Source organism: Archocentrus centrarchus, chromosome 19, assembly GCF_007364275.1.
Source record: "Archocentrus centrarchus isolate MPI-CPG fArcCen1 chromosome 19, fArcCen1, whole genome shotgun sequence".
Classification (NCBI taxonomy): domain Eukaryota; kingdom Metazoa; phylum Chordata; class Actinopteri; order Cichliformes; family Cichlidae; genus Archocentrus; species Archocentrus centrarchus.
The window spans coordinates 20,773,112-20,797,573 of NC_044364.1; the positions used below are offsets into that span (position 1 = coordinate 20,773,112).

Consider the following 24,462-nt stretch of genomic DNA (forward strand, 5'->3'; position numbering starts at 1 on the left):
CTTTATTTAAGACCACAGATTTACAGTTCTCCTCTCCAGCTGGTGCAGCTGCTGATCACAATCCTCGTGACTGCGGTTTCAAATTGCGCTTTGAGGATTACTGTGCGTGTTTGTGTGCAGTATAACACAATGACATTATGCTTTCCTCCCTGCAGGTCAGCAGAACCCCGACAGTCTTCGTTACAAATACAACTTCATCGCTGATGTGGTGGAAAAGATCGCACCTGCCGTCGTTCATATTGAACTGTATCGCAAGTAAGAGTGATCCAACTATTTCTAAACTTTTAAAAAATTAATGGAAGTTTAGGCAACACACCGACTCAGTTGTTGGCATGTGTTGCCTCACAGCAACTTTCTTGCTTTACACCCTTACATCAAAGCCTATTCCAGGAAAACTGCTGTTTATTGATTGGTTGATCGATCATGTCCTTGTGATATAAGCCTTCGTCTCTCCTCTCTCTTCTCAGGATGATGTTTTCTAAGCGGGAGGTGGCCGTAGCCAGCGGCTCCGGGTTTGTTGTGTCAGAGGACGGACTCATCGTCACCAATGCCCATGTGGTGGCCAATAAACACAGAGTGAAGGTGCACAAACCAGGAGAAACATGTTCACAACATCCTTTTTTACTAGCTGTCATGTGTTATTATGTTGCAGATGTATAGAAATGTGTCAGCAGCATAATTTTATTACTTGGATAATAGTTATAGACTTTTAGATTTCTTATTGGACCTTCTCTCTCTGTGACTGATGTGTACACAAAATGAACATTATCAGTGGCGGTATATGAAAACCAGCTGAATTCATGCAAGCTAAAAAATAAAGAGACCTTATCTTAATTATGATTTGTCATCTTATAATAAAAAGATTTAAATCACCTAATTATAAGAAAAGATGAAGGTAATGTTCAGTCATTGCACAACCTTCCATATAGTCAGGACTGAAAGCAGACTGTTGTTTCTATGCAGATCAGTCAAAAACAGCATGAAAAGAAGGAGCTGGGGTGGGGGTGGGTTGCAAAGCAGCTTGCAGATACACGGCACCTGTAGCTTAAATTGTGCACCCTGTATGGGATTTGTTAATCGGATATGTAGAAGGATTGTGGATTACGGCTGAGACCGGCCTGAAATCCCTCTGTGCTGGATTTAAATTTATGTGATGATTTCTCATAATTAATACGTCGTAATTATGAGATACAAGTCTGTTGCTACTTTGAAGTCTTATTGAACACAACCTAATATTTGTTATTAGGTTGTGTTATAATCCCATTTAGAATCAGGAAGGAGGATAAAGCAGAGTGTGGTACTGCACGGGAACGCGGTGTCACAGTCACCCCCCTCGATCATCACATCTGCTGACAAAAAGCAAAAAAATTCAACTTGAGGCTTTAAAAACTGGACTTTGTTAACCAATCAGTGACAGCTTGGTGGCTTCCTCCATCTTCTATATACAGTTTATGACAGCTTCTGATCAGGTGTTTTCTTTTTGTTTTTATTTTATTTTCATCCAGGTGGAGCTGAAGAGCGGAGCCACATATGATGCCAAAATCAAAGACATTGATGAGAAGGCAGACATCGCTCTGATCAAGATCGATACACCGGTGAGCAGCTAGAGATTTATTTCTGTTTTCTTATTGCCTCTGCAGGGACTTCTCTTTTTATCCTCATGTCACCTTGAGCTCACAAATTACTGTGACTGTGGAAGCAAAGAAATCAACCAGGTGCTGAGCTGAGAGCTGAGAATGACTCAGTTTATTTTCTCAGGATTCAAATCTGAGCCGCTGCTGGTTATATATGAGCAAAACCTGGGAAAATGATGAGAGGGGAGCTGTAGCACAACACAAACATAGTTTGGCATGTTTTCAATCATTCATAGAAACTTCAATGTTTTATAAGTTATTTTTCTGTCTTTGTTTTTCCACCTGTTCTTTCCTTTTAAGTTTCTGTGTTGTCTGTTTTAAGATAAAAGATAAAACTGTCTTTTCATGATTCCTCATTTTTAAGTTCTTCTCTGATTTTTTTCTCATCTCTCTCTTTTCTCCTCCTTTTCCCCACTTTCTGTCATTTTCCAAAACAAGTATTTATTGTATTTATACCTTGTTGCAAGAAATGGTTTTTGTGAAAACTTCTGGTTTTGATTTCGGTTCAGAGGGATTTTTTTTAGGCACGGCGGTTCAGCAAAATAATCATGAGTCATGGAAGTGGGGACCTGTGGAGATTTGAATTTTTGCTTTCTCACAGCTCTGTGTTTCAGTCTGGGATGACTGGACGTCCAGGTTCAAGTCAGGAAGCGAAGTTTTCACCAGCATTTATGTAATGGGACGACATTTTTAGAACGACTGGGTGGGTGTGTCCCATTTTGTCCAGACAGTCGGAGCTGCTACATCCTGTACAAGGTTAGAAATCTGTTCTAACCTTGAGGTAAAATTAGTATTTAAACCTGATGTGTGAAGGTTGAGATTTAATAGTAAAGTGAAAACAGAACAGATAAATCCTTCTTCTCTGTGTCCAGCCTGTTTGTGATTAAACACAGGTTGTTAAAGATGTCCATGTATAAATAGAGTAAGAGAAAGAATGAGGGAAATGAAATCCAGCTGTACTTATGAAAGCAGAGTGCTTTATGCAACCCTGATCTGAACTGTTTTCGTAAGACTGAAAACAGGAAAAAAAAAACTTTAAGTCATAAAATGTAGATTCCACACACAGGAGTTATAAAAGTATTACTGTAGCATTTTTAGGGGCCCAGAAAATATGTGAGAAAACAGGAAATTAATTCAAGTAAATCAACTCCAGCTTTGCTTATGAAAGCATGCAGAGTGTGTTATGCAAGCTCTGATCTAGATCCTGTTTCACAATATTAAAAAACACAGTTAAAGTTAATTTAAAGCCATAAAATGTAAATATAACTGAATTATGGTCAGTCTGTGTAAGAACACACACACCTCTGCATTACTCTGCATAAACTGTCTCTGCCCTCTGGTCTGTTAGGAGCCACGGTCAGACCTGTTGATGCCATCAGCCAGACGGAGTTGCATGCAGGAAGTTTTAGGAATTTTCCAGAGTGTCACATCAAACACCAGCATGAGCATGAATGGGATATTCTGAAAGTGATGGTGCCACTGAATTTATGATGAGCAAACAGAATGTGCAGAAACTGCTAACTCGTTTCCAGGTTTTAGGACTCATTTCTGTGGCACTCCTGAATGTAATGTGAGTCAGAGCTTAATCACCAAATCTTAAGCAGGGCTGTGTAAATCTTTCTAATGTTGGTAGAAAGTAGCATATCTTCAAATATCTCGTGGAAAAACCATCATGCATCTAAAGCTGCTGTCAGACAGACTGACAACAGCCATCCAGCAGTGACAAATTTGTGCTCTTTGTCATCAACCACTAGCAAATGAAAATTTGACAGTCGTTTAGTGAGTGCTGGATTTTGGCGAGGGGGTCACTGACCGGTATCGAGGCCCGGAGTTCAAATGAAAGAAAAAATAATAATAACTGTCTTGATGCACACAGGTTTGAACTTTATGGTCATGTCCAGCAGATTTAGTACAAAGACTGACTGATTCAGTCTAGCCCAATGTGGAGCATCCAGTGCAGTCAGAGATTCATATTGTTGCAGCTGCAAATTGAAAAGAGCCTTGAGAATTTCAGGTTTTCACATTAACATAATAAATCTCCAGACAGAGACACACCGACTGTAGGATGAGTTCATGTTTTGCTGGTCAGACAGAGACGGTGGTGGTTTTCCGTGGCGTGTTTGGGCGGCTGGCGAGGTGTAACCGGAGCTTTGCGAGATGAAATTGTGTTGGAATCCACAAATTGCTGAGCATTAGTGGTTTTGGTTTACAAGCACAGGGAAACCAAGAGGCATTTGTACTCCTGCACAAATCGCTTTCGGCCCTCCACCCATCCACCTCCACCCTTTCACAGCGTGTTACACGCTGACACCAGCGTTTGTCTGGGTCCATCTGGTCTCACCAAAGAAGCCCAAAAGCCTGAAGTGGTAGCTGTTGGGCGCAGTGTGTGAAGAAGGTGACTGAAAGCTTGACTGCAGGCTGTATTGATTAAATGATGGTCAAGTTTCACACATGACTAGAGGTTTAGCTCAGTTTACCACAAAGACAGTGTCCACATTAGGCAGAGCCATCAGCCTCATTTCCTGCCTTTAACAATGCAGTTCCAAAGAAGAAGTTTGGATACTGGATTGATTTGGAAATCACAGAAAGCCTACGTTCACTGAAACTAGAACAAGAACAAAATATGAAATGTAGAAACTTAAAAATGTTTTTTTTTGTTTGTTTGTTTGGTTGGTTTTTTTTAGAAAATGATATGCATGTTTCCAAACTGTGTGGCATAAGCTCTTTCAGCAGCACTCTGTAAGTGTTCGGGAAGTCAGAGACCAGTCTCTGTGGTTTTGGATGGTAAGTGTGCCTGATACAGGAGTTCAGATGTTAAACAGGGTCTCTTCTGGGCTTCCCTTTTTGAATTAAATAATTTGCTAAATGTTTTCAGTGGCTGACAGGCCTGGACTGCAGGCAGGCCAGTTTAGCACTTCACCTCTTTTACTGAGGATCCCTGCTGTTTGAATCTTACTGAATTAAGCAAGACTTCCCTGGATAGCAGTGCATTTTGCTCCAGAACCTGAAGATATTGTTCAGCATTAGTGCCACCTTCACAGATGTGTAAGTTGCCCATGCTATGTGCAGTAACGCCCACCCAAACATCACAGATGCTTAAACTGTGAGCTCTCTCCTCTTTAACCTGGAATCTGAGGATAGTCAATGAGCTCAGGACCAGAGAAGGCAGATCAAGATCTTGTTTCTGTCTGTTCTTTGGTGGAGTTTAAACATCATGTGATGAGCTGCGTTCACTGACTTTCATTTTCTGAAGTGTTCCTGAGCCCGTGCCGTGATGTCCACCACAGAAGCAGCTCTTTTTTAATGCAATGCTGCCTGAGGGCCTGAACACCCTCAGGCAGCATTGCATATATTTGCAAACCATTGCACTCAGTTTACTTATATTTTACTTCCCACTTTTTTGGGAAACTGGATTGTTTGATATAACCTAAGGTAATCTAAGCTATTTTTCAGCAGGAGAAGCCCTGAAAATGTCCACAAATCCTCTTAAAGTAACCAGATGAGTGTGTAAAATATGTGCAGACAAAGCAGTCAGACGTGTTGCAGTGTGTTCAGGACCGATAAGCATCAAAACTATCAGTGGAGGTTTTATGAAAGCAGGGCACAGGGTGGACTGATAGAAATTTTAGGACTTTTGATTTGAGGTTGGTTGATGTAGACATGATGCTGAATGTTCTGACATTCTAATATTGTTTCAGCTGACCTGGTGGTTAAGCTGTAAAACAGATTACATTAAGGCGTGCCACAGAAATTGGTGCTTCTATGTTGTAGAACAAACATGAAAATGCCTAAAGCTTGTGTTAACTACAAACCTTATTTCACGTGTCTAACCCAAAACCCATTAAAAAATGACTTGAGGGAACAGGCAGTGCAAAAATTGCTAACTCATTTCCAGGTTTTAGTGCCAATTTCTATGGAACACCTTAAAGTACTGTGGTTTAGAACATGACCGCCAGATCAGTTGAAATGATGTTAGTAGAAAGTGAAAGATCTGCAGGAGTTTATCTTTGCATTCCTTCTGGAAAAGCCGAGAGTCTATGTGTGTGTGTGTGTAATGGACCAATATGCTACCTAGAGGTAAAGGCAAAAGTAGCCCGTGATAAACAAGTCCAACTAAACACCGATTCTTCCTTCAACTGACCAATGAGGGACCAAAGATGGGCTTTTTTTGGATCAGGTAACGATATCATGGGGTTCAAAGACTGAGCTCACTGTGTGTTCAGTCCCTGTGGAAAGTAAATCTCAGGTCACACATATAATATCACCAACTCACCCATTCATTCATTCCTTAACTACAGCACTGACTTTCCTATTATTCAAGTTCAAGCTTTTCATATGAGGTGAGGAAAATGCTTTCTAATCTAATTCTGAGAGATTTCTTTCAGTCCAGTGTGTCTGTTTAACTGCTCACAACCAAAAACCTCTGAGTTTCTCCTCAAAGCATATTTTACTGTATAAAACACACCTTTTTTTCACATTCTGACGTCCAGCAACACAAAAAGACTTTAATCTTATTCCAGGGATCGCTCCAGTTTTCTGCCACCAGAATGTGCATGTAGCTGCAGTAATGTAACCGTGACATCCACTACAAACTGACCTCTGGTCTGTGTGTACACTCTTAGAGACTGTGTGAGGATGCATGAGCTGTAACTCACTGCTGCTGCCTCAGAGTTTAAAGACTTAATTTGCAGTGTTGTTTCCACCAAGCTTGCACCTGAACAGAGGTTTATCAGCAATGGTGTGTGTGTGTGTGTGTGTGTGTGTGTGTGTGTGTGTGCGTGTGTGTGTGTGTGTGTGTGTGTGTGTGTGTGTGTGTGTGTGTGTGTGTGTGTGTGTGTGGGGTCATAGCTTTGGTGGAGCAGGGCTTGTGTAGACTGAAGCAGTGAGTTGGAAATGAACATCAGAGGCTTTGACAGCTTGTTTTTACTGACAAATCTGATCCAAAAATATCGAATGACACGCAGAAGAATCTGGAAACTCAGCTCAGTGGATGTGTTTGAGTCTTACATTTATATCATTTTTGAGCTTCAGTCACCAGTGCTGACCTGTGTGTTGCCTCTGAGGTATGCATCCTGGAAGCATGTGCAGACAGGAGCTACTGGGCGTTCTTTTGAATCTCATTTCATTTAGTGAAGCCTTCCAGCGATATTCCACTTCAACCAGCACTGATCATTTTCTGTGACACGTGTTCATGAGCAGCTTATGGGAAATGATCTCCGAAGATCCAATCAGCTTTAACAGGCCAGGACGTCTGAAGGCCAATGGCAGCTTTTGATCCGTTCTGTTAATAACACAGCACTGACAGTGCCACCACAGGCACTAGCTTAGCACATAAGATAAATCATATCAGATGAAGTGAGAGAGATCATTTTCGGGTTACAGAGATCTGCAGGGAATCTCCTGCTAACCATTGTTTCATGTCATTAATTACTACTCGCACAAAGTTTGAATCCTCTGGTGTTATTTTTCCATTCACAAGCTTTATCCCCTCGGTGAATTCCTCTGAGAGTTGGTAAATCTCTGCTCTGTTTGTTCAGTGCAAGGGTTGAAAGGTCTGTGCCCTGCATGAAAGACAGAGAGAGTGAGAAAAAAGGAGAAAGATGAGGAAAAAAATGACTTTTTATTTGTTTTACGTGATCGTGAGATGTCAGAGGATTGAGAGAAATTGGGTCAGTGCAGTAGGAAAACATTAACAATGACTGCTGCATTAGCTGGATTTATACTTCAGCTACACCTTTGTGCTGTGACATGCAGTTGTGTCCTGGTGGCCTCCATCAGGAGAGGAGGTTAAAGCTCCACAAACACAAATTTGGTTTGGTGGGAGGCGGCCAACAGAACATCACAACATCAGCGTGTGAACAAGCGGTTGATGATTTAGGCTTTCAGGAGATACAGAAAAATATATCTGTCTGTTTATGGGGTGTGATCAGAAAGTTCTGAGAATAGAAAAACTTTAGTGGATTTAAATTTTTACAGTCATGTCATCGGCATGTCTGAATGGATTCCTCTTAAAAGGAGTTTTTCCTGCTCACCGTCACCATGTGCTTACTAATCAGTTCTCTCTCTGATGTCCTAAGGTCTTCACCTTACAGCATAAAGCACTTTGAGATGACTGGTGCTGAAATCCTCCAGTCCATTTCATCACCATCGACTTCACTGTCATAGATAATAAAACCTTTAAAAGATTAGATTAAACTCATTGTGTGCACAAGGCACACAACAAAACGTTCATTCCAGATCACTCATCCAATGACCGGCGCTACCATTAGGCAATGTGGTTTAAGTGTCTTGCCCAAGGACACAACACAGCGCAGGGACAGGGGCTCGAACCTGCAACCTTCCAGCTGCAAGGCAAGCGCCTAGCCGCTGCACCACTGCCACATAAAAGAAAAGCTTTCCTCTGCAATTTAATTAATGTGGACTGATTCTGCTCATTTCCAGCTCCATGTTTTTGTTCATGGACTTTAACTTTGCATGATTCACAGTTCAATAATCCTTCTTTATCTGCAGCCTCTCAGTTCATATTCTGTTCATTTTATATCCTTCCCCTTCCCATTAAGTCCACTCTCTTTTGATTGGCTGCCCAGATAGTTTGAGGGACTCATGCCTGAGATGTAATATCCACTCTCACTGACATCATGCAGAGCCAAGAGCAGGAAACCTGTGAAACTGACTGTTCATAGCACTCTGAAGCCTGAAGCTTCTGAGCCCAGTTGTTCAAAAATAACCTGACAGGATTAATCCAGTCACATAGGATCAAATCCTGGATTCTGGTTGTTTAAAAGAAAACAGGATTATATTATCGAGTAATCTAATCCAGTTTTTTATCCAGTTCAAACTATTTGTGTTGTTCAAAACATGTTAATAAGATCAGATCTGACCTGATCCCAGCATAAGATGTCCAACGGTCGTCAAACAAGAAAACTAGAGCTGATATTTTTAGACTTTGTGTAAGTACTATATTCACGTAATATTTTCATACACTTATTTTGTAAGTTTATTAATGATGCATTTTATTTCATACATGATGGTTTTAATGTTTGCTACCATCTGTGGGTCATTGTTTAGTTTCTTTCAGGCCCAGCAGAGTAGACGGATAGACAGAAATGTTCATATTTCAGTATTTTAGTCAAACCTGCTTTGCTAGCTAACAGCAGCAGCAGCAATTTTCTGTCTTACTGGTGACTTTTGTGGCCGTGCAGTTGTTTATTTCATGCTGTAAAGTTCCATGAAAACTGTTAATATCAAACTTATTACAGCTAATCAAGGATCTTTTATTTAGCAAAAATTTTGGTGCCCCCTGCATCCCATTTAAAGTACTGCTAATCTAGATTTGGTTATCCGTAAAACTCTGTTTCTGGATCAGAGTGATCATATCCATTTCTTTTTGACTGCATGATTGATGCAACAGAAAACAGGGATTACCAGAACCCCATCATTTTTATCTGGATTTATCTGGCTGATTTATAGGGACTGTGTTTGGAAAACAAGGAAAAACGGAACAGATCATCTTTACAGAGAGACTAAAAAAAGAAAGGCAGAGGAAGCAGTGACAGATAATGACAATGACAATGTGCCGTCTTCCTGAAACCACAGAGGAGTGAACACGATCATTTTCCTGGTGGGCGGAGCTCAGCGGGCTGCGTGTTTGATGGTGGCTTCAGATGGTCGGAGCTCTGTTTGTGGTTCAGTAAATGCAAACAGAGGAGTTTTAGTTTATCTAATGGACTAAAGGTCTGATTAGAACAGCTGAATGAATCCTTTCATAACGTGACTCACATTGTTTATGTCTGTATATGTTTGATGGTGAGGAGTGAGTTAGTGTGTGTGCATGTGTGTGTTTGTTTATGGGGACTGACATCACTGGAATCACTCCCACAGATTCCTGTTGGGATTCATTATTTTAGCTTTAATCAGTCTTTTGTTTAATTTTTCAGGTATTTAGGTCACCAGTTTAAATGCATGTTAGTGTAAAACAATGAAGAACAGAACAAGAGTATAAAGAAAAAAATTACAAGAATAGTTCAAATTCAAACAAATGTTAATAAGTAGATATTCAATATTAGCTTTTATTGAAAGGTATGTCTCTGTATTGTGTTGCTCATGTAATGCCTCTCACAAAATGATGCAGCGAGACAGTGAAGCATCCAAAAACAGAGCTCGTACAACTCTAACAAACTCAAAAGTCTGTATTTGAACTCTTTTTGGAAACTTTCCTGTCATTTCTTTAAGCAGTCTTCAGGAATAGTTCTCCAGGCTTCTTGACGGACTTTCAAAGCTCTTCTCTGGATGGTTCTGCCTTTTCTTGTGTTTCTTGAGTCATCAAGATAATCCCACACTGCTCTGGGGCGGCCGATCCTTAGCTGATCTTCAGCTTTGTTTCACTGTGTGTTTTTCTGTCTGGGTATGCTTTTACTGCAATGGCAGTGTGCGTGGGATCATTGTCGTGCTGAAAAATGAAGCTGCTGCCAACCAGATGCTTTTCAGATGGTGCTGCATGGTGGATCAAAACCTAATGGTACTTTTTTGTGTTCATAACTCCAACACCACTGGCTGAAACAATGACAGAGCCGCCGCTGTGTTTTACAGATATCTGCAGACACTCACTGTTGGACCTCTTTCCTTTCTTTTCCTTCATCTGTCCATACTGATGATGACATGAACCAAAAATCAGACCTGTTGCCACTGATGTTCAGTCCAGTTCTTGTGTAATGTGGCATACCTCAGCCTTTCCTCTGTGTTTTCCTTCCTTAAGAACAGCTTCTTGACAGCCACCTTTCCACTGAGACCATTTCTGATTCTGGCTTCAGTGAACAGTAGCTGGATCAGCTCAAAGTCCAGGTGCATCTCTCAGGTCCTGTATCAGGTCTTTGCAGGATTTTTTTCTCATTCTTAAGGACAGTACTTTCAGATAATGTTCATCTGCTATCATCTGTTTTTTTTTTGTCCTGCATGTGTCCTGTTTCCTCAGTTATTTAAGAGCACACTGCACATCATGCCATCATATGCTAAATTTTTAGCTTATAGCTCTTTGTGAATCACCTTGATGAGGCAAAAATCCTATTTTATACTTGACAAACTTTGGTTTCTTTGGTATTTTTCATAGATTCAATTAAAGAAATGAGAACAAATGATGTCCATTTGCAACAGGCTGCTAATAACAAAATACCCAATGCATGAAAATCAGAAACGCTTTCATACAAAAGCATAATAATATTTTATACAATTCATACAATTTATACAATTTCTCTGAACATTGATAAATAATTGCACAAAACACAACATGTGACTCATCTGGACCGCTGCACACATACTTTCTGTGTTTGTCTCACACACACAGCAGCTCCGTGGGCCTGGGCATCAGTCATGTACAGATGTGTTGAGCATACCTGTGGTTTCAGGCATGCTTTTACTGTGCACCTATCAAACTCTGAGGCTCAGATACAGAAGTTTCTGCTTGAGTTGTGATGCCTCCACATCTGTCTTTTTTGCTTCATGTAATCTATCCTTATTTCTTTATTGCCCTTCTCCTCACCTTGTCACTCCTTCACTCACTCCCTTGGAAGTTTTTCTGTGTCACACTCTCTCTTACAAAACCTTAAGCAAAAGTGGGTCAGACCCTTCAGGCCTGTTACTTAACAGAGGAAATTGGCAACACATGTGTCTGTCAGCAGCAGGCGAAGCAAACTACACACATGCACTCAGACAAACAGACGTTTGTCACGCTTGGTGGAGTGTGGCGTTGATGAAAGTTGGGTCCTAACATCATGACTGCTTTATGTCTCAGTTTTTCTGTTCACGTCACATCTGGGGCTGAAGTAGGTTAGTAGGACGCCATGCAGCAGCCCAGCAGCCAGTTCACTGAAGGTCAGCCAACCTCCAGACTGCTGCAGGCTGGAGCCAAAGGTTCTTAAGATGTAAAAGCATTGAAGAAGTTACAAATTGAACAGTGAGTTGGTCTTATTTCTCCTTATGACCAACCTCAGTGTTGCAACAGAAAAGCACTTTCTTCCTAAACCACGGTGGTAAAAGAGAAGTCTGTAAAAACTGTTGACAGAAGGCTTCCAAACTGCACATCAGTACCTGCAGACAGGCTGCTGCAGCTGCTTATTTAAGGATAATTCATTTCTTGCCAAAGATAAATAATCTCTTCATTTGGTTTCTAAACTTGTTTTGAAAATGCACAAGTCTGACAATGTAATAATTTTGTTTAAAGCATCTTTAGCTTAATTTTTTTTTTTGACAGATTATTGCTTCAGTGAAGCTACACAGGCTTTAATCAGTCTTTATATAACCCAGAGCACGCATATTGAACCCAGGCAGTGCTTACTCAAATATTTCTAGTTTTAAAGTGTAACTATTGTTTTACTTGGTTAGTCCTGCTGCCCTGGTGTTTCCAGAGGACAGGAGGTTATCATCTACAGTTACACCCAAATTCCATTTGGCATCACCACAGTGCTGACATGCCTTCAACTCACAAGACAAATTCTCAGACCAATCCATGTTGAGCTTTAGGTAATATCAGGATGTCTGAAAACCAACTGCATGTTTCCAGTGTGTACACAAACAAGAATTATGTGCATGGAAGGAAGAGGAGTTGCCCCAGGAATGAAGCTTGTGGAGCCAGTGTTGCACAGCTGCATGATTCACACACAATCCTTTCCATATCAGATAAAATGTATTTAAATCAGGGATGTAGCTTCCAGGTCTAAAAAGTGAGTTAAAAAAAGTGCCTCGAGCCTGCATTTTTTTCTCCGTTACAGAAATAAGTCAGATTTGAGAAACCCTCTAAAGATCTAGATTAGTTTATGGTCACATACATATACATGCAGTGAAATTCAGTCTCTGCATTTAACCCATCACACAGTATGTGTGATGTGTGCAGTATGTAGCACACACAGCACAACATGTGGAGCAGGGGGCAGCTAAAAAGTGCCAGGGGAGCAACCTGGGGGGTTAGGGGCCTTGCACAAGGGCCCACCCTGATGCCAGTCCAAGGACCAGAACCAGCATCCTCTCAGTGATAAACCCTCATCTTCTCCTCTAAGTGACCACTCCTCCAAACCATAATTTATAAAATGAACAGAATGTTGTATTAATCAAGAGACCTGAGGGTCATTTTCTCATACTTTTCTTCTTTAAACAACCAGAGATGTCGCCCCCAAATGGCCATTAGAAACAATGCTGGTTTAAGACATGTTTGCACATGCTTGACTTTTAAGACTGGGAAGGTAAACTGAGCCTCAGTTTATGTAGGCAACCCATCAGGTAGAGGGAGAGAGGGAGCGAAGCCTGAGAGACCAGACTGAAAGGATGGAGAGGAAGCCCTGAAGGTTAGAAGTGTGAAGGAGAACATTGTACTGGATGGTCAGTATGAGTCAAAGCTTTGGAAATAGGTTGAAATCAGTTGTTCTGTGCTATCAGCCCACTAATGTGAGCAATGTTGGCTGCACTTTGAGTCTGTGCAGGAAGTGCCAACATTGTAGTGCGGTTGTTGGCCAGCAAGGATGCCGAAGATGGAAAGAGACCACCCATTTTTGTTTTTATAAATATTAAGACATTCAAAAAAAAAATTGTGGCTGATTCTGTTTGTACAAAGTGTAAGGAGCTTAGGTCTTGTAACATCAAAGTGAAACACATAATTGCCATTTTCCTATTTGCTGCCACGTGTTTAAGTAAAGGTGAGTCATTGAGATGTTCTCTATAAAACTGTAAGGTCCTGAACTTTTTATGTAAACTTCCCTGAGATGCTGTGATTTGCCACAATCTATATAAATGTGTGTGTGTGTGTGTGCTTGTGCGTGTGTGTGTGTGTGTGTAGTGAGGAAAATTAGCTGTGGCAGCGCTCAGCGTGCTCTGCAGTTGGAGTATTTCCTGGCTTTAATGAAATGTGGAGAAAGTGAAACACGGAGCGAGAGAGGAGGAGAGAGCAACACTGAACAAGTCAGGGAGCAATAAAAATCTATTAAAGTGCATTTAAACAGATTATTACTTATAAAAGTTCTAACAGTTCAGGTTCATTGGCAAAATAAACTTTGTATTTCCAATAGCAGAAAGGCAAATGCAGCTTTACTTTGATAAACTGCAGTAACGACGATGGAAAAACTCAAATTTAGGCGCCAGCATATCAGAACTGCAACATGCAGCCACGCAAACAGTGCAAATAAAAATCTGTCAGATTTAGATGAACGCATCCAGATGGATTTGTTCTCAGCCTCGATTCCCATCACAGCAATTTGTTCAAACTCTAAAATCACCTCACACTTGCGCTGTAATGACACACTAGTGTGATTAATTTCTTTGGCAACATGAGTTGCTTTTTATTTTTTTATTTTTTTGCAGTTGCATGGGTGCATGGGTTGGCTGAAAAGCCTCAGCCTCAGCCATATGTTGGTGGGAAATGATTGATATGATGTAAAATGATGAGGAAACTACATTGGGGAATAGAATATGGATGGCACCCTGTTTTAACAACTGTTCAGAGTAATTCAGCAAATTTTTCACACTCTCTTTACAGCTCTGCGGTAACTCATTAATGTACAAACAAATGAGTAGTGGTCCCAATATTGAACCTTGTGGAACCCCTATTTTACAGTAAAATTAAAAAACTAATGCTTTTGAAAAATTTAGCTTTTAATTTGGGGCCTTTCTCAGGTTTAGACATACTGCTCCTACTATTTTAAAACTATCTGAAGATCTCATTATTTCTTTAAAATAATATGTTGCCATTTCTGTTGGCCATCTTGATCAAAATCCAACTTTTGAGGGTGAAGGTGGTGGTGTTGTCACTACAATGCAAAAGCAGAAAAACAAAACAAAACCAAGAATTGTAGCTCAGGTCTGCAGGAAAATGGTGTACTTAAGAAGGTTTCTGAGTGAAGTGATCCAGAAGTCTATAACAAAAACTGGTTGAATTCTTGAATACCAAACAAAACTTCTTCAGTTCTTCATTTTCTTTTTTACCTCCTTTAACAGAAGATGCCCCAGAGCATCCTTTATGAAAGGAGATGATGCTGTCCCATCAGACCATTCATGAAATGATCGACATAACTGTGCAGATCATGTAAATACTGTAGTGTGTTTTCCATTTCATACCAAAACTTGCTAACATGTATTGGGAACTTTAAAGATATTTCTTGTAATCATCATCTAACAAATCTAACTAAAGCTACCCCAACAGGGGGCAGCATTTTACCAAAGCTAAAATATTTTAAGATATGTGCTGCAGTTCTTGTTGCTTTTGATATTTCTTTCAAGTTAACTTACCCTCCTCACAAGGTTTTGCCTTTTGGGGGCCTAGCATTCTAATTTCATCTTAATGATTTGTCTGGTTAAATCAAGGTTACACAGACTCAATGCACCATCTTGTGGTACAAATTACACAAAGCCTCTATAGCCTCTATAAAAGTTTTTTTTAAAAACATTTAACATTTTTGTACATGACAGAATAAGGTGAACATTTGTGGGCATCCTTTGCCAAAATCATAGCTACAAAGCATTTTTGAATGAAACCCAGTTTTCATGTGAGATCGTCATTAGAGGATAAAAAAAAAAAGAAAACCCTGACATACGGAAACAGACTAACTGTAAGGCTGAATAACTAAATACTTGTTACAGTTAGAGGTTCAACAGCAAGAGAGCAGTGATCCTGACTGACATGTCTGCTGACTCTCAGTGGAAATGAGGTTGCGGGGCTGAAATGGTGATTTGTATTTAAGAGTTTGGGTTGTGGGATTAAGAGGAGCCTTCATCAGAGTGAGAGCTGACTCAGCTCTCCACAGGAAATCCACGTCTGTCTCCAGCAGCTTGAAGAAAACAAACTGCTGTTTACCTCTGTTTGTGTGTGTGTCCAGTAACTGTGCTGCTGTTCGTTCAGTCAGGGCACATCATCAAGGATTTTCCCATATAGAGACATTTCTAATGTGCACCAGCTTTGAAGTCAAACTGTTTTCTTCTTGTTAAATAGGGTCAGTCATAACAGTCATTTCTGATAATCCAGTCATTCGGAAAAAAAATTGCAAAATGCACAGATTTCTGTCAAATAAAGAAACACAATAACTTTACTGTTGAGGATCAAAGCTGCTTAAATGTACAGTGACCCTTCTGAGCGAGGAAAAACTCAGATCATTTATTTCACTGTTTGACCAATTTAGAAGCAAAACATGCAAAAGAAGACTTTAAATAATCTCTTCCTTCTGGATTATCAGCTGCCTTCAGATACTGAACAGATTCATATCTATTGTCTCACTCTGCGTCCTTTCTGTGTCACTCTTTGGTGTTTGGTGGAACAGATGAAGCTGCCGGTGCTGCTGCTCGGCCGGTCAGCAGACCTGCGTCCTGGCGAGTTTGTGGTCGCGATAGGCAGCCCGTTCTCCCTGCAGAACACCGTCACCACCGGCATTGTCAGCACCACCCAGAGGGGAGGCAAGGAGCTTGGCCTTCGCAACTCAGACATGGATTACATACAGACTGATGCCATCATCAACGTGAGTAAAGAAATGGCCCTTGTGGCTTTTATGAAGTCCAAATTCTGCACAAAAATTCCCCTAATAATGCTAATTTAAGTGATAATGTAATTTAAAACAGAGAAGCAGTTGTTTGTATCAGGCTGTAAACATGTGCGGACATTTTAACATGAGAGTCTGTGGGGACTGACAGCCCCATGCATGCATGCAAGTTTCCAGGTCAGAAAAATTAAGCGTCCTACCTGATGGCCACCACATGGTGATAGCTGTGGTTCCAACGAGACTTCTGGCTTTTTTTTTCTTGACCTCTGTAAACTGTTTCCAGCTGAATTTATGGGCTCAGTCACTCGTTTTGGGTCATACTGAACAAAAAGTTAGGTCTGTTTTATAAATCTTCCTCATGCCATCTTTTGAACTAGGGGATTATCTGTGATATGCTCATTGGCTAATGACTTATCAGTCACAGGCCGTTAGCCAATGAGCAAGTGGTTTCACAGAAAGATCCGCCCCTCTCATCACACCTGATGGCCATGGTAAACACAGGAGGCTTCAGTAGAGGACTTCAGAAACCAATGGATGACGTCGTGGTACCTGCATCTTTTAGACCCTGCCTCAAGTGGCCACAAGAGGAAGTGCAGTTTCTAAAACTTCTATTTTTGCTTCATTTTCAGCCCCGTAGTTGCTCTTAAATAATAATCATGACATTCTGCATTTTTATTGTGTTTGCTTGTTTGTTTCTTGCAGTACGGCAACTCTGGAGGACCACTAGTCAATCTGGTAAGTGAAAGAGAAAATACAAGCCTGATTCCAAAATAAGATTACATGTTTTGACATGTATCGTGTGTGTTGTGTGTATGTATTTATATCACTTTACTACTCATATGGTGTAGCTGTTAAAGATTTCAGTTAATAGCCATGATGGAGACTTCATTCAGACATATTTTTGACATCCTCTAGATATTAAATATTATTGAAAATATAAGTTTATCTGTTGTAGTTTCATGTCTTGCTTGGTGAGCTATATTTGGAGAAAAGTGACTTAAGAGGTGCTTTGCTTCTTCCAATCTGTGAAGCAGAAACTGAGCTCTGCATTTACTTGGACCATATCCACATGTTGCAAAACAGAGAAATACATAACCTCATATAAATAAAAACCAAGAGGCATTAATCCTTATTAGGAAAGGTAAATAAAGAGTTTAGGTAATGCTTGGCACAGGGTCCCAGCCCACAGCTGACTCTGATTATAGGCTTGTTTTCAACCAGGTGGAGGAAAATAAAGAGGCGTCAGATTGGCTGTTTCACAAGCTTCATGTGGGAACTTGACTTTTACTGGGGGACGCTAGCAAATTAATGAGTGTCCGTGTGTGTGTCCTGCAGGATGGGGAGGTGATCGGCATCAACACTCTGAAGGTCACAGCAGGAATCTCCTTTGCCATCCCCTCAGACAAGATCAGACAGTTCCTGGCAGAGTCGTACGACAGACAAGCAAAAGGTTTGCAAAGTTTTATCAGTTGATGTCAGAGGCGGAGGAGACAAGGCCAGTGAGTGGAGGGCGATGTGGCACATATTTTACATGCTCTCTCATATGGGTAGTTCCATGTGAAATCAACCAAATCTGAAAAAGTTTCCACCTGACCCCCTCAGAATCAGCTTTATTATACAATAATTGTAGTAAATTTAATGAAGCCACGCATAACTAGAACTTCATACTATGGATATCTGCGATCCAGCTGCTTCTGCATGCTCAGATTTTGAAACACTTCTGTAGGACCTAAAGTTGTTTTATTGTGATACCACAAAAGTATTAGTCAGAACATGTAAACACCAGTGTTGTGTCTCCATTTCACATCCATATAATCTACAATCATGAGTTTAAAGTTCAATTTTAGTTCAGTTCAGGTTTATATATATGTGCACGCATACAACCCAGGTTCCTGCTATACTTCAAAGAAGTATAGCAGGAACTCACCCATTGGGTTTCCAGTTGTCTGTATCTGCAACACAGTATGAGGGCATTATACTATACTAAAAGGTAAAGACACCAGAGTATTCAGGAGAAAACCCCAATAATCAGAGGATCCCCTATGAGCAAGCACTAGGCAACAGTGGGAAGGAAAAACTGGCTTTAAACAGGAAGAAACCTCCATCAGAGCCAGGCTCAGGGAGGAGCAGCCACCTGCTGCGACTCTGACAGGTGAGGGAAAGAAAAGAAAAAGGAGAGCATTAAATGTAGGTAAAAAGGAGCCCTTCATATGTTATGTTTTGACCAGCTACCTATCCCATGAAGTGATGAGACACCTGACAGTTTACCCAAAATTCACTTTTTGAAGTTTTCTCCAGTGAATTATCAAAACTGAATCAAACATCCACTGTACTGATGCTCGTTCCTGTTCCTCTGCGTCATAGACATTAAACCGGAGAGGTTTAAAGTTGGTTATAAAAAAAAATCATGCTGACACCTGGAGTGGGTGTAAAAATTGATTTGGCAGCAGTTTTTAAACAGAGCTGAAATGTGTTTTTCAGTTTAGAACGTTTCATGTGGATATCTGTGGATTTGAGGCTGTTTCTTCCAGTTAAATCAAATTCCGGTTTACCGCAATGCGGTAACCACATCGAGGTGCAGACCAGAACCACCGTACTGAGACCCTTCGAAGGAAACGGTCTCAGTGTGGTTCCAAGCAAACTCCAGATTGGTTCACTTACGGTGAGAATGCTTCCTGACCTTAACCCAACTGCCAGATGTTCACTGCAAATTTGAGCTAAACACCTTCCTGTAGCCGGCTATGAATTCTGGGATGCTGCAGAGTATATTTTTACCTAAAATATTATCCAAATTAATGCAAATGTAGTAAATTCTCCATGTTATCCAATAGTCAGAACACAGCACCTTTTTCCTGTACTTACCTTTGTTGCTCCCGCCCCAGATAGCTCTGGCCAATGAGCAGACTGGATGTGGTTTTTAGTGATGCCGTTTGTTTCAACTGGAGTTTTCTATGTGAAAAGAAACCAAATCACAGGGAAAAAAGCTACAAGTTTACAAACTGATCAAGTGATTCAGAGCAGAGTATTGTATGAAGACGCCCTAAAAAGCATTAAATTTCCACCCACCTCCATGTACTTCAGACCTGTGATTTGGACATTTTTGCATGGCTTCATTAAATTATTGCACACATATTGCAGAATGTGTTTGATTTATTTATTATAGGTTCGGACATTTCAAAGCTGCCTGTTATCATTTCATACTTTATTTTAGAGCTGTGCTACTGTTGGATTTACAAACTAGATAAGCAGAAAAAAAGATGATCATCTTTACATGAACATGAGGATCTTTGCTTTTGTTCTGCAGGTAAAACACCACAGAAGAAGAAATACATCGGCATCAGAATGATGAGTCTCACTCCAACGTAAGTCCCTGTTTCTCATCACCTCATGCTTCAGACAAATAGAAATAATATAATATTTATTTAAAAAGGATCATTATACACGTACGATGATACTTTAGTTTCTGGATTTCTGTGAGGTCAGACTGTTCCTCTGCCTCTACAACTAACTCAGTGTGGCAGGTCTTGATCTCCCTGGATCCCTAAAATGGATGTTTCTTAATCCTGACCTTCATACATAATCAGGGTGGCGATCATATTGGCAGGATGACATCACTTTTTGATACCAGCTGCCAAATGATTGCTTTGAGTAGGAATGTAAGTCAACCCAGGCCGTGTTTGCAGCCTTCAGGCCAGAGTAACGCCTGAACTGGCCCGAGAGTCACCGCAGGAAACTCCCCAAATCACCAAAACAAGCCTCATTTTATGACAGCTCAGTAAGTTTAAACATCCCCTCCGGTATATTTAAAATGAACTGCCATCATATTACTGAGAATTTACACTTTTCAGATTTCGTCCTCCATCTAAATACCAATTTGTGTAAATTTCACAACTCTGCAAGAAGCCAAGGTTACAGGTAATCTCCTAAAGTGAACATCAGTCAGTTTTATTCGTGGATCCATCCTGCCTTGTATCAGTGGTTCAGGCTGCTGGTGTGATGGTTTGGAGGATATTTTCTTGGCGCACTTTGGACAATTTTTTTCCCAGTTAGACTCCAAATGTCCTTTTACTTGGACAGCATAACGAAAAAAAAAATGCTGCCTGTGTCATATTTTGCAGCATCTTCATCAAATTTGAAGCCATTAATCACTTTTTTGGTTACACGCCACAGAATACTTGACAAAGCCTCAAGCACTTAAGAGTTATTATGCTAACAGTCTGTGCAGTTCAGCAACCACAGACATTTAATGTTGGGCCTGTCATCGCAGACGTTTTGCTTTAGAATAGTGGTAAATATGGTGACTGCATGATGCAGGTGATATTCCATTGCGGTCAGCTCTGTTGAAGATGCAGCTTTTCACAGTTTGCCATCTTCTCAGGATGTCACTTCCAATCTGAGTGAAGTTTTACATACTCGAATCCAGAATGAATCAAATGAATCACCCTTCAAGTTGACTTAAAATCAGAGTGACGTGCTGAAAATATTTGGTGCAGAAGCTCATGTTCTGACTGGTTTTTTCTTCTTTTCTCAGGCTGGCTAAAGAGCTGAAGGAGAGGCAGTCAGACTTCCCAGATGTCACTTCTGGGGCGTACGTCCTTGAGGTCATCAGCCGAACTCCAGCTGAGGCGTGAGTGTTTTGTTTATTTCCATTTTATTTCAGTGTTCACTGTCCAGTAGGTTCCCATCAGGTTACAAGAGTTCAGGATATGGATAGGATATTTCTCTATCTTGGGTGAGTTTGATTTTCAAGCCAGCAAAGGCACTGGTTGCACATTTGTCACCTGGTGGGGTTCTCATATGTTAAAATAGGTACAACAGTGCATGCTGGGTGGTTACAAACATGCTTCTGCAGAACATATTCTGACTATGGAAAGATTTTTGCTGCTCAAGCGTGTTGAAAGCAAACTGCAGCGGCCCACCTGAGAAAACAGCAGGCAGTTTGTTTTCCTGTTGTCTGCTTAGTTCATGTAGAACATAGACTGGACTCAGGAGGAGCATCTGATCTTGCTGACTGCAGGGTATGGAAAGTTCACTTCTGGTTTTAAAGCTGGTTTGCTTTTTGAAATGTCCTGGAAGCTGGCAGCAAAAACAGCAAAATGAATGTTTCCCACCCAGATGGTCCAGCTCCCTCTGGCAGGGAGGACAAACTGCGTCAGTCATAGCCGAGCAGATTCAGGTTTCACTTTGGCATCACTTCAGCTCTGAAAGTAGAGTCTCTGTGTTTAAAGGACTGTAAGAGATGGCTTTGGCTTCACTTTAATGAAACACTGAACAGCTGGGAAGCACCCTCTGAAATCTGTTTTATCAAAAATCAGATGTTTTTTATTCAGTGCTGTTACACAGATTTTTTATTTCCTGATGCTTATCTGGGTCTAGCGTGCAGGGGCAGAAGTCTAACCAGAGATACCTGACATCCCACTTCCTAACATGCTTTCTCGAGTTTCAGCAGGGGGAAACTGAGGTATTTCCAAGCCAGCTAAGAGATATAATCTGTCTTGAGTCTGCCCTGGGGACTCTTCCCAGTTGGACATTCAATTCAATTCAATTTTATTTGTAAAAATTTATTTATTTATAATGTAAATAAAATTGGTCCTAGCACAGAACCCTGTGGAACTCTATAATTAACCTTCACGTGTGAAGAAAACTCCCCATAGAGGAGTCCCCATAAACATGCTGACATGACCAAAACAAGGATCAACCTGCTCAGATGGCTCCTTTTCATGTGGAAGAGTAGGTGCCCTACTCTGAGCTCACAATTGATAGAGCTCCTCACCTCCTCATAAGGCACCCTATCTCTCTGTCATTTCCACCTCCATTGTTTTATTGTATTCATTTTTATTCTTGGACTCTAGAGTCCAAGAATAAAAATGTGGAGCTGAAATTGACATTGAAGTGAGTGTGAAGCTCACTCGAGTAGCTTTGCAGATTTTTCCTCTGCCTGATATGAGGCATTCACTCCTCTCCTGTCAGGGCTAACCTTTTTCTGATTGGCTGCCCTTCAGAAACAGAAGGTTTGAACAGCAGCTTGGTGAAGCTGCTATGAGATTAGCATGTAAAGATATTCCCTCTTTGTTCCCTTTTTGAGCAATGAGTAGAAAAACTGTGTGAAACTGAGTGTTTGAGCAGTCTGAAGGCTGAGCTTTTGGGTCACAGAGATTACTAGTACATATGTGACAAGAATATATATTTTTGTCAAACCAGAGTAACTCATCTTTGTTTTATATTTGTATAAAAAGAGCCGGCCTGAAGGAGAGTGATGTCGTCATCAGCATCAACGGCGAACAGATCTCCTCTGCCAGTGACGTCAGTGCTGCCATAAAGCGGGACAACACGCTGCGAATGGTGGTGAGGCGAGGCAACGAGGACGTCATCCTCACCATCGTCCCCGAGGAGATTGACCCTTGACCTCTCAGCTGACTGAGCAACCATTCAACACAACACCTTAACCGCTCAAGCAATTCCGAGCTGGCTCTCAGTGTTTTTCAATCAATCATGAACATTGAAAACTGATGTCACCCTGTCAAAAAGACAGATAGGTTAGGGTGTGTCTGGAGCCACACCTAGAATTTGTAATTATTAGTACTACTACTCGTCTTCCATTTTATAATGCTCGCACACACCTTCAGAGGTTTGTCACTCTGGGATCTGATGCTTCAACCCTGTCACCATACTGCTCAAATTAGCTTTCATCTTTCCTCTAATCCCCCATTTACTTTCCATCGTCACAGAACTTTTATATTCTACTAACACCATCTGTCGCTACCAAGAGGTTACTGCAGGTTACCGTAGTATCACTGTGTACTGTATGTTCTTGATGGGATATTTTTTAATAGTGTTTTTTTTTTTCCTGTATGTGTTTGATGACAATGTTTTTAAAAAAAAAAAGGGAATAAAAGTATTTTTAAAAAAAGTCTCTTTATTAATAATCATGATGCCCTGACCTTAATCATCCCCTAAAAAACGCTAATAAGAACACCTGGGTGAACACCTGTTCCATGATTCAGGTTTCTGAGTTTATTAACCCTGAAATGTGGGAAACTCGGGTTTTCAGGTCCAGAAAGAGTCAACTCTGAGTCAGTTAACATGGTAACAGACTCTGTGAACCTGACCCTGCTAGCTGGCAGGTTTTATCCAACAAACTGAGTTTCTTTCTGACTCTGGGCACTGAAATCCCAGTTAGACACTAGTTGTTTTTTTTTTTTATTTCTTGTACGTAACGAGCTCTTTTACAGAAGCTTTAGACGCAGAACACACTGATCAATGATCAGTCATTGGTCATGTTGTAAAAGGTCACTGATGGAAAAATGCCTGGATCTTGGAGATGATGCCAATATTTGAGTAAAGATGAGGCTGAAATTATTTTAAGACTTAAAAATTGGTCAAAAAGAGCTAGTTCAGGTGGTTCGGGTATCTGACTAGGACAGAGGTCTTCAACTCCAGGCCTCGACAGCCGGTGTCCTGCAGGTTTTAGATGTGTCTCTGCTTCAACACACCAAATATAGAAGTCATTAGCAGGACTCTGGAGAACTTGACTGCATACTGAGGAGGTAATTCAATCATTTGATTCAGGCGTGTTGGATGAGGGACACATCTAAAACCTGCAGGACACCGGCTCTCGAGGCCTGGAGTTGATGACCCCTGGAATAGGATGCCTTTTGGTGCCTCTTGGATGAGGTGTTCTGGGCATGTCCTACTGGCAGGAGGCCCCGGGGAAGACCCAGGACACTCTGAAGAGATTATATCTCTTGGCTGGCCTGGGAACGCCTTATGGCTGAGCTTCTCTGCTTAGGCCGACCCAGATCCAGATCCACATGAAGGGATCATCGGCTCCATAACGGATCAGCAAATCATGTGGAGACATTTCTGATAACATGTTTGCCTTTATTACAGACTTGGAAAGCTGCTCTGCATGTTTTTAGCTAAATATGAAATTATGACTGACCTCTGACCTTAAACAGTTACTCAGTGAAAAATTTCTGCTGTGGCTGTCAGAGAGCCATCATCTATCAGTGAAGCTGATCTTAGATCAGATTAGAAATGGTTAAACTTGGAAACATTAAAGCAGTTTGTCTCTAAATTTCATTCCTTATTTTTATCCAGTAATGGCAGAAATAATGAAATTATCCATTAAAAAAGGGAGGTAGCCACATTAAATTAATAGATGACAATTTTCACTGAATAATTATTCAAATAATTAAATGGTTGAAATGAAATTAAACAGTTTTTATTTAACACAAAAACTGGCCTGAGGGCAGAGCCCCCCTGGGGTCTGCTGCTATCAAAGGTTCATCAGTAAACTGTCTGAGCTGTTTCTCCAGATT

At 40.8% G+C, this 24,462-nt stretch overlaps 1 protein-coding gene across 1 annotated transcript in view; it reads left to right on the forward strand.

The window, feature by feature from the left end:
• The window catches only part of htra1b (HtrA serine peptidase 1b), a 29,715-nt gene extending 6,689 nt beyond the window's left edge, over positions 1-23,026 (forward strand). The window contains exons 2-10 of the mRNA XM_030754903.1: positions 156-255; positions 468-582; positions 1,506-1,595; positions 15,926-16,120; positions 16,844-16,876; positions 17,477-17,591; positions 19,446-19,503; positions 20,673-20,768; positions 22,378-23,026. Coding sequence (XP_030610763.1) covers positions 156-255; positions 468-582; positions 1,506-1,595; positions 15,926-16,120; positions 16,844-16,876; positions 17,477-17,591; positions 19,446-19,503; positions 20,673-20,768; positions 22,378-22,546 — 971 coding nt within the window. The 3' untranslated portion in view covers positions 22,547-23,026. The remainder of the gene's footprint in view (positions 1-155; positions 256-467; positions 583-1,505; positions 1,596-15,925; positions 16,121-16,843; positions 16,877-17,476; positions 17,592-19,445; positions 19,504-20,672; positions 20,769-22,377) is intronic.
• The last annotated feature ends 1,436 nt before the right edge of the window (positions 23,027-24,462 follow it).